Below are 17,398 nucleotides of genomic sequence, written 5' to 3' on the forward strand. Positions count from 1 at the left end.
CTCATATCAAGGGGGAAAGGCTCTAAACACAAAAAAACATTTTCTTTTTAAGTATGCATTTATGTATGTATGTACGTATGTATGTATGTATTTTAGTAATCTCTGTACCCCATATGGGGTTTGAACTCACAACCCAAAGATCAAGAGTAGCACACTCTTCCGACTGAGCCAGCCAGGTGCCCCCAAAAACATATCTTCTATGTATACAAAAAGTAACCCAGGCTTTATTTTGCTATGCTGTATGAAACTATTTTACCAAATCTAAGAAACTAGGAAACCATCCTTCTAAACAATATTACAATGAAGTGAAAATCGGATCAAGGACTAGCAAAGTGGTCAGTAAGCTTTCAAGTATCCTGACCCCATCTAAGCTGTCCAACCAGTTTTTATTTTTACACTCCTCCTTCCCGTGCTGGCTCTGCATAGGACCCAGCTGCGCTGTGCCAATCTGGGTCACTCAACCAGGGGATCAGTGGGCAACAGCCGCCTCTCCACTTTTAGAAGGGCCCCACATGCCTGGGGAGTGCACAGGCCCGGAGCCCAACACTCTCCAGCCAGAGTATCCAGCAAATAGCAACTGTGTGGTTTTGCTATTTCTAGGCTTCAGGCTTTAAAAAATACATTGTTACCTGAGGAACATGGAATTAAATGGGGAAAACAAATCAGATGCTGGTATCGAATACTTTCATTTTGAACATTTTTTAAAAGCTGTTTTATAACTCAGTGGAAAGGTCCAGATACACTGGGAAGAAAGGAAAACAGGAGTACCCAGGATGGATCTTTCTATATTCTTTTATCTTCAGCTTTACTGAGGTATAATTGATAAAACTGTAAGATATTTAAAGCACACATTGTGATAATTTGATATATGTATACATTGTGAAAGAATTTCTCTCATCTCATCTCTCACCTCACATATTTATTTTTATACATTATATAAATACAAATATACATATGACAACATATATATGAGAATATATATATATTTTATTTATTTATTTATATTTATATATATTTATATATATTAATATATATATTTATATATATATTAATATATATATATATAAAAACATTTAAATTCTACTCTTAGCAAATGTCAGTGATACAACACCTGTTATCAACAATGGTCACTATGTTATACTTTAGATCTTCAACTTTATTTTTCTTACAGCTTCAAGTTTGTATCCTTTTACCAACCTCTCCCTATTTCCTCCATCCCCAACCCCTGGCAGACACTTTTCTACTCTCTATTTCTATGAGTTTAAAATTCTTTTCTTTTTTAAGATTCCACATGTAAGTAATACCATGCAGTATTTGTCTTTCTCTGTCTGGCGTATTTCACTTAGCATAATGTCCTCAAGTTCCATCCATGTTGTCACAAATGACAGGATTTCCTTCTTTCTCATGGCTGCATAATATTTCTGTGTGTGTGTGTGTGTGTGTGCGCACGTGCGTGCATGTGTGTGTGCATGCATGTGTGTATGCATACACAAACATCACATCTTTATCCATTTATCCATTGATGGGCACTTGGATTGTTTCCATATCTTGGCTATAGTGAATAATGCTTTAATAAACATGGGTGTGCAAATATTTTTTCTCATTGTTTTCATTTCCTTTGGATATATACCGAGAAGTAGAATTGCTGGGCCATATGGTAATTCTATCTTTAATTTTTCAGAAACCTCTATACTGTTTTCCATAGTGACTGCACCAATTTACGTTCCCACCAACAGTGCACAAGGGCTCTCTTTCCTCTACCCTCACACCAACGTTTGTTATCTCTTGTCTTTTTGATGATAAGCATTCTAACTGGTGTGGGGTGATATCTCATTATGATTTTGATTTGCATTTCCCTGATGATTAGTGGTGTTGAGCACCTTTTCCTGTACCTGTTGGCCATTTGCATGTCCTCTCTGGAAAAATCTCTATTCACTTAGCATAACACTCTCCAGTTCCATCCATGTTGCTACAAAGGGCCATATTTCATTCTTTCTCATTGCCACGTAGTACTCCATTGTGTATATAAACCACAATTTTTTTATCCATACAGAGAAAGACAGATACCATATGGTTTCACTCTTATGTGGATCCTGAGAAACTTAACAGAAACCCATGGGGGAGGAGAAGAAAAAAAAAAAAAAGACGTTAGAGTGGAAGAGAGCCAAAGCATAAGAGACTCTTAAAAACTGAGAACAAACTGAGGGTTGATGGGGGGTGGGAGGGAGGGGAGGGTGGGTGATGGGTATTGAGGAGGGCACCTTTTGGGATGAGCACTGGGTGTTGTATGGAAACCAATTTGACAATAAACTTCATATATTGAAAAAAAGAAAAAGAAAAATCTCTATTCAGTTCCTCTGCCTATTTTTTAATTGGATTGTCTGGGGTTTTTGCTATTGAGTTGTATGGGTTATATTATTTTTTATTTTTTTCATTTTTTAAATGTTTATTCATTTTTGAGAGAGTGAATGGGAAAGAGAGGAAGACACAGAATCCGAAGCAGGCTCCAGGCTCTGAGCTGCCAGCGCAAAGCCCAATGCTAGGAAAACCAGTGAGATGCTGGGTTGAGCGCCTGCCATTCAATGACATCTTTATTTTTTTTTAAATCAACTTTATTGCAACACTAAATTCCTGAATTGCTATTCTTTTTTTTTTATGTTTATTTATTATTGAGAGACAGAGCATGAGCAGGGAGAGAGAGGGAGACACAAAATCTGAAGCAGGCTCCAGGCTCTGAGCTGTCAGCACAGAGGCCAACACAGGCCTCGAACTCACAAACCGCGACATCATGACCTGAGCTGAAGTCGGACACTTAATTGACTGAGCCACCCAGGCGCCCCTCAATGACATCTTTAAAACTGACCCTTGTCTAGTCTTATAAAAACAGGAATAAAACAATCTCTTAAAGCCTTCTTTAAAGTCTCAAACCTCATGCTCACTTCCAAGAACTAGCCACTTTTCTGAGTTTTTATTTAAAAAAAAAATGTCCTTGCTTTTCCCTATAGTCTTTCCACCCCTGTGTATGCATTCCTATATACTATCACATTTTAATTAAAATGTTGGTATCTACTTCCCCAGACTTGACTTTAGGGAATTCAGCACTTTGCTATTGGGTAGTAGCCGGAATCTTTGTTAGAGATGGACCAGGGTGGACCCTGTTTAGCTTAAGCTAATCAACTCATCTATTCCCCTGGTGATCACAGAAGAGGGATGGGTCTCCTTCCTTTGCCCAGAGGGCGTAAAGAGAATTTGAGGACTGGATTCGGTCTTGCCCAGCCAGCCCTCAACAGGAAAAGCCTAGACTTCCCAGGATAGTGTAGGACAGGTGTGGATGCACTGTGTAAATCCTGAGCATAAAGCCCCATAATGCACAGCTCAGTGAAAGGCTGAGGGAATCCTTGTCCTTACTGATAACATTTTGCTGCTGAGTCAGCTTTTTCTGAAGTGGGGATCCACCATATCAGAACAGTACCTACCATATCAGAACAACAGGGTCCATCAGGCCACTAGGGGCCCAGAGTCCCCATATGCATTAGAATGTAGAGTTGGGGACATGCCTGGAACCTCCTTTGGATAAGCTCTTTCTCCTTTCTAGGTGGCACCAACTATCAAGCAGTGTAGTGGGTGATGAGATTCATTTGGGGAGATTTCTTCAAAAATACCGAAAGCATGTCGAAGGCCAACACTGGCCTCCTGCATCCTTAGGCATTCCCCAACCCCACCCCACATTCCTCACTACGCTCCCCTCGCCACTATCCCTCAAGGATGCTCTTGGTGAAGAGCCTGTATCACACCCCATGGCACAGTGGTTACCAGCCAGGCTGCCTGGGTCTGAAGGTCAGCTCCACAACCTAATGACTGTGTGACGTCACTTGTTTCTCTATAAAGTGGGAATTAAAAAGAGTTTGAACTTAGCTCACAGGATGGGTGGGAAGTAAAATGCTTAGAACAGGGCCAGCCAGGTTACAAGCCTTCAAAAACTTTTGTCATGGACTATGGTAATTTGCGGGAGTTTGAAGAAGATCTGAGCTTCCAGAGAGAGCCATCCATGGCCCCAGGCTTGGGCCAGGCAGCACTGAAGACACCTTCTGCCTGAGGGCCGAGCAGTCCTTCCACTACCTACGGCACCTCGATGGGCTCCTTTGTCCCTTCCACACATCCTGTTCCTTTTTGCCTGGCCAGTTCCTGCTCATCCTTTGGGTCTCAGCCTAAACAGCCCTTCCTCAGAGGCCTGCCTAAGGCCCAAGGTGGTCCCAGCTTCTCCACGATCCACAAGACCTGCTCTTCCCTTTCTGAACATGTATGACACGTGGAATTCTGGGCTCAGAATTCTGTGTTCACGGTGAAATATAATCGCACAAGGGCAGCAACCACGGGTGTCTCACATACTGCCGAGTGTCCAAGGTCTTGTGACAGTGGATAGGAAATGTGAAGTTCCTAAAAAAAAAGTCTCCTTATGACCCAAGATCCCAGATTCCCAGATTACAGCTGTACGCAAGAGCTTGTGAGTGAAAAGAAAGTAAGTCTGTATAAAACGTTAAGATCCAAGTCTTTCTATTGCAAAACAATACACACATCCCTGAAAGTGAATGAATAATGTCCCAAAGTAAGACAAATAGCCAACCTCGTGTTTTGCAAAATCACACACTAAAAAATAACAGGGCTTATGGGAAATAGAGACTTCAGGCAGAAGGCTCAAATCCCATTCAATTTTGTAACCAGAACACTGAAAAAAAGCAGTAAGACCACTGCAAATTACTAGCACAGACAAAACTGTTTCCTAGCAACTAATAGCACCATGCACAAAGAAGATGTTCAATAAACAGCTGTTTAGGGGAAAGGAGGGAGAGTGGGAGGGCAGGTCACCTGCTTGGTTAGAGAGTTAGTTGGGATCATGACTTTTAGAAGTTTTGCTTTTTCTTCTGGAGCACAGCAGTCACTAGCCCAAGCTTAAGCTCTGGAATGGGACTGCCTGGGTACAAACTCCAACCCTGCCACTTAGTTGTATGATACCAGGCAAATCAGGTAACTGTATTCCAGTTTTCTTGTCTGTAAAATGGGCATAAAATGGTGCTTACCTGAGAAGCACCTATGTACCAGGCACAATGCTAGGTGTGCTGTATGCACTATACATATATACTATAGATATATATACAATTATATTTATACAATATAATTTATACAATTATAATTATGCAATATAGATATACTATATATATAGTATAGATATACTATACATATAGTATAATCCCATTAACTCAAACAAGGGCCTAGACTAGGCACAGGCACATACATAGTGGTCTGGAAATATGTTAACTATTACTATTTTCCTTGGCACTGAACTCGCCACTTTATCACTTGATGTTATCACATTCTGTCAACTTTTGCAACATGATGAATCAGGCTCCACTTGTCACCCACCCCTCCTATTTATGACATCTTGCAAGGTCTCTGTGGAAACAGGCGGCAACCACATCTGTTGGCCGATGACAACATTCAGCTCCAAAAGGTCCTTTGTACATTTTCTGCAGGAAAGGCAGAGAGGATGCTATTTCTCGGGGTTTCCATTGGGTCATGACAATTGATGGTCATAGCCATGGTCATTTTTTACTGCCAGCTACTGGTCATTAGTTTTTATGGGGTATTCTCCTTTTAAAAATACCTATCTAATAAGAACTCATACAGGCCACCACTGTAATAAAAATTCCTCAGTGCCTTTTTTTTTAAAAAAATATCCTGTAAGTAGACGTACTCTGATCTTTCTTTCATGCTAAGAGGTGGGACTTATCTGGACCCCCACAACAGGTAAGAGAGAGGAAGCTGACTGATTGCTCTGAGGTGGGAGAGGAAGAGAGGAGAGTCCCAGGCCAGAATGCCGGGGGCATGTTTATTTAAAGAACAGAGATGTTTGCTCTCCATCCCTGCAGAGAGGAACTGTGAGCCCCACATCGGTCCAATCCAACCTGAGGAGAAAGTTGGCCTCCTAAGTCATTCCTTCAACTGATATCACCTGCTTAAGAGCCAACAGTGAAATCACTTTCCAAGTGTCCAATCACTGACTGTCTCCAGGCAACCACTGGGTAAACTGCTTTTTTTAATCAGCCTTAAAAAAAAAAAAAAAAAAAAAAAAAAAAAGCTTTGCTTCCTGTCAGGGCAGCAACAGAGTCTATTTTCTCTGCCACGGCTGAGTCCAAGTGCCAATCAGGCAATTGTAGCCGGGCACAGGCTCCCTGAGAAACTTTTCAGGCCGTGGGTAATGTGGCCACGGGGCTCCAGTGGGGAGCAGACTGAGGAGGAGTGGGGACAGGGACGAAAACCCAGTCCTTGTCCACAAGAGCTCTGGGGTTTATCAAAGGAGGCAGATCCCAGGCAACCATACATTTGTTACAATGATACATGACAACGTTTCTAACAGAATACTAAACGCCAGATTTGCACAGAGAAGGAAGGATTAATGGGCTTAGAGGAATCAGGGAGTCTTTTTCAGAGGCAGACATATTGAAGCTCTGTCTGGAAAGGATCTGTCCCTGGAGAAGTGAAGAAAGGACATCCCAGGGTCCCCCTACCTCAAGAGCCATTTTCCCCTTTCTTCTGAGTAACAGAACCCAGAGTATGACCTGAGGACACTGCAGCCTTCCCTGTAACCAGGAGTGGCCATGGTACTGAAAATCTGGGCAATAAAATACAAGCAGAAGTATCAGGAAAAATTGTCTAAAAGGCATCTTATCAGGGAAGGATGTAGTCTTCATTTTCCATTTTTCCATCCTACTTTCTGGAGAGATGATGTGATGATGAGTCTCTAGCAGCCACATTGAACCATGAGGAAGGGGGTCTAGAGATGGTGGTTTCAAGGGTTTAAAGAAACCAAAGTCACAGACCTCCAGAGTTTACAATTTCTGGGGTTCCCAAATGGCACATAACTTTATTAGTTTAGAAAGTTCCTTCTTTTAGAGGAGTCTGGGGCAAGTTCCTCAGTTAAAGGACATGTGTAGGTCATCACCCAAATTCTCATACAAAATCATTCTGCTTACTCACTAAAAGGCAGGCAGGTTTCTTGCAAGCCTCTTCTTACCACAAAGTGAGGTACGGCTTTTATAGAAGAATTTTATAAGATTTTCTAGAAGAATTTTAATTCCAGAGTCCAGGCTGAAAAAAGAAATCCCAAGATCCTCTCTGTCACTTCTCTTAGAAGAGTTCTTGATTTTTCAGTGCCTGGGTCTAAGAGGTACAGTGATCATCATGCAAACCTTACTCTGAGTGGCCTGCAAGAACATTCAAGAACTCTTACTCAGCCCCCTTTCCTGCCCCCTCCCCTCCACATACACGCACCTTCAATACATCTGGAGAACTTTAATGGCATTTCTATTCTACCTTTACTCAAAGCATAATCACAATGAAAGCATGCAAGCTCTTATTTCAATAAATCAGTATCCAACTAATTCCCCCATTCAGCACCCTTCAATGGTCTTCGCTTAATTACTTTCACTGAGTCCTTGTCCACCTCAAATACTTTTCTCTTAAGCCCCCATTTTTTGTCTTCATAGTATTTACCCCAATTTGCAATTGTGTATTTATTGTTCAAGCTCAACTCATACACATACAACCTTGCGTATTTCATGTAGATGGGAAGTCGAGGTATGTTGTTCACCACCTGACCCTGGTTGTTAGCACTATGCCTGGCACATTGTTGGAGCTTAGTAACCACTTTCCAGGAAACAAATTTTTTAATTCATTTAAAACGCTTTAACACACTGATATTTATTTCCACCATTAATGCTTATCTTTAGTGTTTACACTGAAGTGAACTTACAAATGAGAGCCAAGTGTCCCAAATAATTATTTGATTATTTTCATATTTGAAACCATCTGGCTGAGCCTATCCTAGCCTTCGTTCAGTTTCCTATTAGAATAAGATAATTGTTTGAATATCATTCTTTTTTAAATGTTTCTTAGGGAAGGAAGAGAGAGCTGTGTACTCAGCATAATAAATGAAACTTCAATCCCTTGTTAAGGAAAATAAGGCTGAGGATTTTTTATAACAGTGTTGGGTCATGGAAATAAAAATGCCACAAGCCCTTGCCCTTGACATTTACTTAAAAAAAAAAAAAAAAGAACAAGTGCAGGTCTATTCTTACATGGCCTCCTAATGGGCTATTTAGGGATAGATGGGTGGGGTATGGCTCTAAATTCTATGGTTGACCAGGTGTCCAAGCTGCATCTTGCACTAGCTACCCCACAGTTACTAGCACAGGCAGAATGCAGAGCCGTGGAAACATGGAGCTTTCTCAGCCTAACCAATATTTTGTTCTTAAGGTCCCACGCTAGATATAAGATGCAGTTTTGCTGATAGTATGAGTTTAGTGAGAAAAGGTACCCACCAAGATATTCCTTAAGTCCATGTTCTATGACTATGTCACCTCATTTTTTCCCTTACGCCAAAGATAATTCCCTGAGATACAAGGGCCATCCCGTCAGGGTCAGCTGCACAAGGACATCTCTCGGGGAGTGTTGTTTTCAACATTGCAAACATGGAATTCTACCACAGCAGCACTGAACTCCATGACATCATCTTTCCTTGCAGAGAGAGATATAACATCTCCACATGTCCAGGCAGAAGTCTTTCCAATATTTTGTCATTTTTTGGGGCGCCTGGGTGGCTCAGTCGGTTAAGCGGCCGACTTCGGCTCAGGTCATGATCTCGCGGTCCGTGAGTTCGAGCCCCGCGTCGGGCTCTGTGCTGACAGCTCAGAGCCTGGAGCCTGTTTCAGATTCTGTGTCTCCCTCTCTCTGACCCTCCCCCGTTCATGCTCTGTCTCTCTCTGTCTCAAAAATAAATAAACGTTAAAAAAAAATTAAAAAAAAATATTTTGTCATTTTTTAAGAACTATTTTTTTCCCCTGTATCATCTAGTAACCCTCTAGTTTAGGCTATTTTTATATTTCCCAATCACTTAAAAACAAAGTTCTATTATCCTTTCCTTTCCTCATCTGACTTCACTGAAATTGTCCTTTTTCCCACCCAACCCTCCACCCCAAAAAGACCATATCTGAGACCTTTCTTTGGCTTCAGATGTAAACACACACACATCCTTAGGAACAAATGAGGGGAAATATTATAAAATTGTTCTGTACATTTTTCTGAACCACAGAAGAGCAAACGGGCCTTAAAAAGAAAACCTAGCTCCAGTGAGAGTAGTTTAGTCAAAGATCAACCAGCGTTAACTGATTCAGTCCTCACCCATGAAAATGAAGGCCAGAACGATTAAGGTTAGACTGCAAGGGAGGTGACAGGGATGCTGAGTACCTGCCAAGATTCCCAGAAGTCACAGAGCTGCTTTGTTCAGACCCTCTGGTTCTTCGGGATGGGACAGGGATACCTCCAGGGGAGGCTGACAAGCTCCTCTCTCGGAAGGACTTGCTTCCTGGCTGAACTCAACAACGAAGCTGTTCCCAGGTGCGATCCTAGCCAGATGGGAGCACTCCCAGGTGAAGGTGAAGGAGCTGTGGTAAAGGCCTCAGACGGATGCGCCAACAGCGCTTAAACACATCAGCACGGAGAAAAGACATCGCTTCGCACCCATCTTTGGAAAATAAAACAGGCCACACGGGTCTCGGCTCAAACTCTCTGGGGAATCTAAAGTATGGAATAGTGCACCTTCTCCATTAGATACTGTTAAAAGCACACACAGACTATGCATTTATTCAGTCCCACTGTGCAACAGGCACTGGGGAGAAAACTGTAATGAGAGAGCCGTGGTCCTGAAGATCGTAAACATAATATTCTGGTACTGCCTTCTTTAAACAAGCATATGATAATGAATCAGCAAGCTTTAAAAAAATTAAAACCTTCTCACCTACCTATTGGCCACTTGGCCCTAATAAAAGTTCAGCACAGTGACTGTGGGCTGTGGCAGTGACAACAGGAGACAGAAACCAGATTCTAGCAATCCTGAACCACAAACAACTCCAATGCCTACGTTAGCAACGTGAGGTCTGAAGGCAGCAGGCAAAGGTGAGGAGCCTGATACTTCTCACCTGAGGGCCTCCATAGTGCACCTCCTTGGTCTCCTGCTCCCCACCAATGTTACACCCCACACGTGGTGTGTCCAAGTGAGGAGAGCCCCTAGGTCCTGCAGCTGAAAAAGACCACCCATGGGAGTTGTCTAGGGACCCACAGCTTCAGAAATCCACATCCTGTCCGCACCTACAGGGAAATGGGGTGGGGGAATGGGAGATTTCTGCAGTCAGAGGAACAGGATGCTTAGTCCTTACAGGAGTTGTTAAACCCGGTCCTAATGTGGGAAGCAACATAAGGATCAGACAACAAGGGCTGCAAAGTCAGACAGCCTGGGTTTGAATCCTGACTCGAACAAGTTCTTACTGACTAGGTGACTCTGGACATGTTCCCTGATTCCTGAAAGCCCCAATTTCCTCAACTATAGATTTGAGGTATCTAAAGATATAGATATTCATTAAAGTTAGAAACGGTGCCTAAGTCCTAGTTATGCCAACTTACTTTTAACTTTGGACAAGATACCAAATCTCTTAGAGCCTCAATTTTCTCATCTGTAAATGGGGATGATAATAGTACTTACTTCTAAGGGATTCATGCAGACACAGACTTTTTAACCCAGCACCTAGCACACAATAAGTACTCAGTATCAGCTTTTTTCATCATGAGCCTCAGTTTCATTACCATCATCATCACTACCATGGTACTCCTAACTATAACACTCTTAAATTTCAGAGTGATTCAAAGCAAAAAGAGAAGCTGGCAGGCTGATTTCCAGGAGCTGCCTGGTCCCACCTAGCACTGACTGCCACCCACAGAATCACAGCCAGATGTCTGCATCACGGCTCCATTGTCATGCATCAGCGGAGAGCAGGGGGCCAAGGGCTCCAGTCGCTGGGAACACACGTCCCACCCTACCCCTTCCTGGTGACCAGAGCTCAGGCTTGCATTTGGAGCTCCCTTGATGCAAACTCGGTTTCCGGGGAGATGCTGGGGCAAGAAGTACCCGCTCAACCTCCTATTCCGCTTCCCCTTTCCCCAAATCTGTGGGACCTCTCTGTGCTCCTACCACATGACAACCTTGTGTCACAGCAGCCCTTGCATACAAACAGGCCAGATTATTTAAATGTCCTTGTGAGAAAGACGCTGCCTGCTCTAATTTACATATCCATTCAGACCCCTACTCCTTTCTCCATCGAGCCAGCAAAGGTTTTCTTCCTCTTCCTCAGGTCTCCAGGCAATGCTGGAGAAGCATGTGCAAAGTTACATCTTCGCTGTGGTAAAAAGACGTAAGACTCATGGGGTCCCTAAGAGGTGGAGAATTTGAACGACTATATAACTTATGGCACATGTTCACTTGTCATTACATTGCAAATGTCATATATTACTGGCCGCTAAATGCTAGATTCTCTCAAAGACTACTCATAAATTTTCCCCACTGCCAAACAATATAACATCTTTCAGTCTTGGAGAGCTAAGGTATCCTCGGTGCTTTTAATCTTCAAACTCAGGTCCCAGTTGAATAAGAAAACAATTGTATATGGACAGGGGAAATGACCCAAAATGAGGAACTGATCCCTCCCGGCACTAGTTCCCACTCCTGTGAAATACGGATTAGGTCACAAATAAGATTATATTCAGCACCAAGCCCCAGGGGCATGCTATGATTAAAGTTAAAGGGGTCCAGAGACTTCTCGAGTTGAGAAGCAAGCAAGGCTGAGTTGGGTTGAAATTTCCAACCCCTCCTCAAAGACCTGGCAACCTATTCCAAATCATAACTGAAACCAAGTTGAAGGGACATCTGTTTCTCCAGAAAGTGTTTGGCACTGCAGAGAAGAACTACAGATTAGAACAGATAAATATTGTTGTGGGCAGAGAGGCAAAGGGGGGGGGGGGGTCTTGATTACTAAAAAAAAATTAGAATCATCTACCTGCTAACAAACTCCTGTAAGTCAGTAAATATCATCAGGGGAAAAAAGGAAAGAAAGGAAGGAAGGGGGATTTCTTTGTTTAGAGGGGGGGATTTCTCCTTCTTCCCAGCAGGCGCAGGTACAACTTTAGTGAACAAAACAGTGCTATGTTTGAGATGAATATTCAGACAGCCACTATGTGTCTAATAACCTAACTACTGGGTCGTCTGCCAGAGGAGAGGCATTGAGCACTCTGCCTAGTGGTTAGTAACAAAGATTCTGCATTAAGCTTAAATTTTCAACACAGTATTGAGGAATGATTTTCTAAGCATTAATGGACTACCAGGATCATTTTATGAGTACACATTACTGGTTTTGCTCTGATCCCTAAATCTCTTTGAATGTAAGTTAACAGAGCATCTACTTAAGTTCTAGGCCAGGTGTTCAGAGCTAACAAGGTAAATAACGGCATGAGATCGGTAGGTGATTGAATTACACTTTTTACGGGAAGAAACTCAGGGTCCTGAAGATTTTCTTTCAAAACAGCTGTAGAAGACAACAATAATAGCAGTAATAGGAGTGTTAATCATGTTAGTAGTGATGATGGTCGTGGTTCTAGCAGTAGTAATGGAGATAATGCCAACCACTACTCGACACTTCCTAATAGTGGGTCCCATTCTAAGCATTTAAAAACTATTAATTCATCTAATTCTCACACACTCACACTAGAGATAGGCAAGCTATGATTAGTGCCCCTGTTTTACAGATGCTTTCCACACTATGTTTTAACAAATAGAGCTAGCTTTCAAAGAAAATGTTTAGAACCAAAAGGAGAGGAAACGCGGCCTAAGGTCACGCAGCTAGAGGGCAAGAGACCCAGGATTCAAACCCAGACTCCCCAGCTCCGAAGTCTGACCTCTTAATCCCAGTGCTGTCCTGGCTGCCCCTTTGTTTAGGAAGGCCTTCTAGAAAAGGAATCTGGAAGGAAGTTAGGCTCCTGCCTGCCGGTAGCCACAATGAATACTGGAAGTTTGCTGTCTCCTTTAGGGGTGCCCTAAACCCACATGAACACATGCAGCTATAAAAAGAGGCACCGCCTTACGGAGCTGTTCCCACATGGTCTGTGACCCCCATCAGGGTTTTCACCTTTGCCAGCTAAGGCAGAAACTGGGGGTGGGCTGAGGTGGCAGCATCAGTTCCCAGGCCACCGTTTCCTGCCAGTAACCCGGCCTTCCAACAGCCCCGGCTGAAGGCTGAGAAATTCCTCACTAACAAGTGATCTCATGGAGCTTGTTCCTCAAGCCTTTATTAAGAATGAACCTTTTCTCGCCAACCCATGACTCAAGGAAGACCAAGGACTGAGGAGGAGAGACAAGCTGCAAAGTTTGTTGATTAACCTGCTGCACCCAAGGGAACATTCTTCTGAAAGGGTGAAATTCCTGACCACTCAAGGGGGGGAGGGGCGCCTGTGGGAAATTTAATCACGGACGGAACAAAAGTGAAAAACAAAGCCCTACCAATGAGGATGTCGCTGAAGACAATGGGGCCCCTAAAGGAGATGCAATTGTCTCGAGATAACGATCCATCCAGGAATTCAGCTCGCTCTGAGTGCTACATTATTGCTATATTAGCCGAGGAATCTTTGTTCACCGGGCAACTGCGTGCAAAACCATCTGTTACTGCTCCCGGGTTCCCCGGGTTTGTAGACGCGGCATTTACATTTCAAGAGGAACCTCCGCGAAGGAAAGGGGGAGGTCACTATCTCTCCCTGGAGCAAATACCTTTTTATACAGCCTGGGAGGGGAAGCTCTCCTTTCCCAGAAACCGAACTCCGCAATTGAAAGGAGATAGGCCGCTTCAATAATGCACGCGCAGAGCGGAGCGCCTGGTCCTAAAGGCACGCGCGACCCTCGGTTTTCGCAGGCTCAAACTGGCATACTGGTAAGGTAGGACGAATAATGCCAGACCGTCCACAGGGCCTAATGGGGCTCTGCTTTCCTAAGGAAGCCCTTCTTTTCTTAAAACGAGTGGAACCAAGACAAAAGCTGATATCCTGCCCTGCATAATAAATATGTAGCCTAATGTACACCACCACTTAAAAACAGACCGTGGTCCTCTGGGCTGAAGGAGACGGTTTAGATCTCCACCTAGGTGGGGACTATAATTGTGTATATATACACGTGACAACATTCGTGGAGATGTGCACTTAAGATTTGTGCACTTTCCTGGGGCTCCTGAGTGACTCAGTCGGTTAGGCGTCCGACTTCGGCTCAGGTCATGATCTCACAGTTTGTGAGTTCGAGCCCTGCATCAGGCTCTGGGCTGACCGCTCGGAACCTGGAGCCTGCTTCGGATTCTGTGTCTCCTTCTCTCTCTGCCCCTCCCCCACTTGTGCTCTGTCTCTCAAAAATAAATAAAAGATGTAAAAAAAAATTAAAAAAAAAAGATTTGTGCACTTTCCTGCATGTAATTTATACTACAACACATTTTTTTAAAGTAGGCTATATCAATGTTAGATTAAGGATATTGAAGATAAACCACTTGCCTTCAAGAATTGCAAGATTGCCCTGCCCTGATACCCTCCCCTTACCTACTCTCCACATCCAAAATCTCGCCTGAGAATTTTAAAGTGCAAGAACATGAAAAATACAGTTCTCCAACTCTCAATAAGCCAGCGAACACGGATATGTCTCCTGTGTGCCCTGGGGGCAGCACAGACAGCACCATCGCGCCCCAAGCCTTTCCAGCCACATACCAAAAATTAAAAGCCCGAGTGGTCTTCTCATCTGGTCATGAGCCATAAGAGAGATATGATTGGGGTTTTTATCAAAAAAGCCTTGAGTTTATTCTTCTGTTTCTTTAGCCCTATTTTTAAATAGATGTTTCTAAACTCTGCCTAACAATCCTGCGGGCGGCAGGTTAACCCAGTGAGGTGGAGGTCCCTTGCTGGAGCATTAGGGCAGCCTTAAGTGAGGGTGGTTTCTGCAGGCAGCTCAGCAGGTTCAAATCTGTACCATGTAGCGCTGTTACCCCAGCAGCATCTTGAGAACTGTTGTGCCACAGGGGATGTCACTGAGTGACAAGCTGGGTAGGAACAGGCTTCACCATTGCTGGGCCAATGACTTAGCGGTACCTCTCTTCCTTTGAACTATCGGCAAGGAGGGCTGCCTGTAACTGAGAAAAAGGGTCAAATTTGCCTTCCGCTAAGCCTTCAGAAAGGTGGTCCAGCGAAACAGAGGCTCAGTGCACGGATCACAGGGGGTCACCTTTCCCCCCTCGCGCCCTCCAAGCGTCCTGATCCCCAGCAGACACGTCATTTCGAGAGCGCAGGGCCACCAAACTGCATCTACAGATAGACATCGAGAATCAGGATCACCCAGCGAGCGCTTCCCGGACTGAGCCGAGAGCTCCAGTGATTTCCCTGGCCTGCCACCGAGTCATTTAAGAAGTGAAATATGCAGCGGGGCCGGGTACCCGGCCCCTGGGAGCCCGCCCCACCGCCTCTGGCATGGAGTGGGAGCTGCCAATGGCTAGGCAGCGTCTATGCGGATGGCGCGCTCGCAGGTGGGTCTTGCAGGCTGCCGGCCCTGTGCTCTATGCCAGGCTCACACCTGACCCACTGCCAGGAATACAGCCAGAAGCTCCGGTGGGTACGCGCTTCCGTGGAGACACTGCCAACTCCGCTCGGGAGTAGTTGAGGGGGGGCGGGGGGCGTCAAGAGGCAGAAGGTAGGACGGTGAGCAGGACCCCCTGAAATGCGGCGCCCGCAGCACTCTGGGTCTCGCGCTTCCTGCGCCTTTGCGGCGCCTCTGCGGGCACAGCGCTTCCCTTGGCCCCGCGTGGAAGCGGCGGGAGCTGAGATTTGCGCGGCTGGCAGGCAGGAGGGATGGAGGCGCAGGAGCCCGATTTCTGCTATCCACGCGCGCAGCTAGACTGCAGCGTCCCTTATTCGCGCCCACCCTCGCCCGAGACCCGTGCCAGGCATCGCAGTTCGCCCGGGGCCCCGGGCGGATGACCCGGAGCAGCTGGCAAAAGAAAGTAGGGGGGGGGGGGGAGGCGAGACTGGACCTGTCGTCCGTGTGTGCGGGTAGGTGGCTTCGGACGCCCCTGCAAGGCCTCCCGCCAGTCCCGAGCACCTACCTCGATCCACTTCTGCGCCTCGGAGAAAGCGGGCTCGGGGGGCGGCTCCGGCTGCAGAGGCTGAAGAGCTTCCAGACCCAGGGCGGGACAAGCCATTTGCGAAGCCCCGCGTGCACTCGAGCGCTGGGCCGCTGGGATGAGGACGGCCGCCGCCACCGCTGCCGCCGCAGGAGCGCGCTCCCCGCCCCTTCCCGCCCGCCTGCTCGCTCGCTCTCCCCTCCCCTGCCCGCCCCGCCCCCGCCCGGCGCAGGTCCCGGAGGAGAGCGGCGCGCTGCCGGAGGACGCCGCGGCAGCTGTTCCCTGCGCCGCTCGGGCTCCGCCGCGCCCTGAGTCCCCGGCGGGAGCGAGCGCGGAGGCGCCGGGAGCTCCCTCTCTCCCCACCTTCTCGGGCGGCTCGCCCCCCCCCTCCGGGGGGAGGGTGTCAGCTACCGACTAAAAATAACCACGAGGGAGCACTGGGTGTCTCCCTCCCTGCCCGCAACGGGGCCTGGAGAGGGACTCGGCCAGCCGCCCCGCACGTCCCCGCGCCGGGCCTGCTGCGGACGGGCGGGTCTGGCGGCACCTGGGAGACGCGTGCCCACCGTGACGCACACGTCCCCGGGGGCGCGGCGCGGCCGCAGCGGGGCAGGAGGACGCTCGGGCAGTGGCCTGGCCGCACCTGCCGTCCTTCCCGGCCGCGGAAGTGGGGGCAAGAGGTGCGGCCTCGGTCCTGGCGCTCCGGAGTGTTCACTCACCCGGTCCTTCTGTACGAAAAAGGAAAAACGACCCTTATAAGCCTTTTCTCTTCAAGAGAGCTATTTGTGACCCAGTCTTTGGATTCATTCAACCCATATTTACTGTGCGCCTGCTATATATCAGACACTGAGGTTGGCGCTGGGGCCCCAGAGATGAAAAAAGAAAGAAAAATTAAAAACTCCGAAATCTATGCCCTCTAAGATAACTACATTCTAGAGGGAATGGGGGGAGGGACAATAAACGTGTAAAACAAAATAAGGTAATTGTGGAGAGTCATGTATGTTAAGAAGGTAAAAGAGAAGATAAACGCTGACCTGGGAAGAGAGAGCGTTGGCTAACTTCTGATTACCTCTCCATCCTCCATCTGAGAGGCTGATCCGATCTGGGTGTCCAGGTTCCGTGAATGGGAGGGAGGCAGGAGGTGGGGGGGGGGGGGGGTTGGAGGAGAGGGAGGAGGAGTGTTTAAGCTGCCCCATACCGCAGAAGCAGATGGGCTGCACCAATCCCCTGAGGACCACAGCTCTGTCTGAGGCCCGTCCTTGGGTTCTCCAAAGTTCCCTGCCTCCTCTTGTGCCATCCTATTTCCCCAGGCCAGGTGGTGG

At 46.2% G+C, this 17,398-nt stretch overlaps 1 protein-coding gene across 15 annotated transcripts in view; it reads right to left on the reverse strand.

Annotated features, from left to right (window-relative positions):
- LIMCH1 (LIM and calponin homology domains 1) overlaps nucleotides 1-16,209 on the reverse strand; it is a 326,428-nt gene extending 310,219 nt beyond the window's left edge. For 4 of the 15 annotated variants that reach the window (XM_042936505.1, XM_042936504.1, XM_042936501.1 and 1 more), the window contains exon 1: nucleotides 16,062-16,205. In XM_042936505.1, coding sequence (XP_042792439.1) covers nucleotides 16,062-16,157 — 96 coding nt within the window. In that variant the 5' untranslated portion in view covers nucleotides 16,158-16,205. Of the gene's footprint in view, nucleotides 1-16,061 lie in introns of all 15 variants that reach the window. The other 11 variants (XM_042936508.1, XM_042936509.1, XM_042936507.1 and 8 more) reach the window with 4 other exon arrangements.
- Nucleotides 16,210-17,398: the final 1,189 nt, after the last annotated feature.

This window comes from Panthera leo, chromosome B1, assembly GCF_018350215.1.
Source record: "Panthera leo isolate Ple1 chromosome B1, P.leo_Ple1_pat1.1, whole genome shotgun sequence".
Taxonomy (NCBI): Eukaryota; Metazoa; Chordata; class Mammalia; order Carnivora; family Felidae; genus Panthera; species Panthera leo.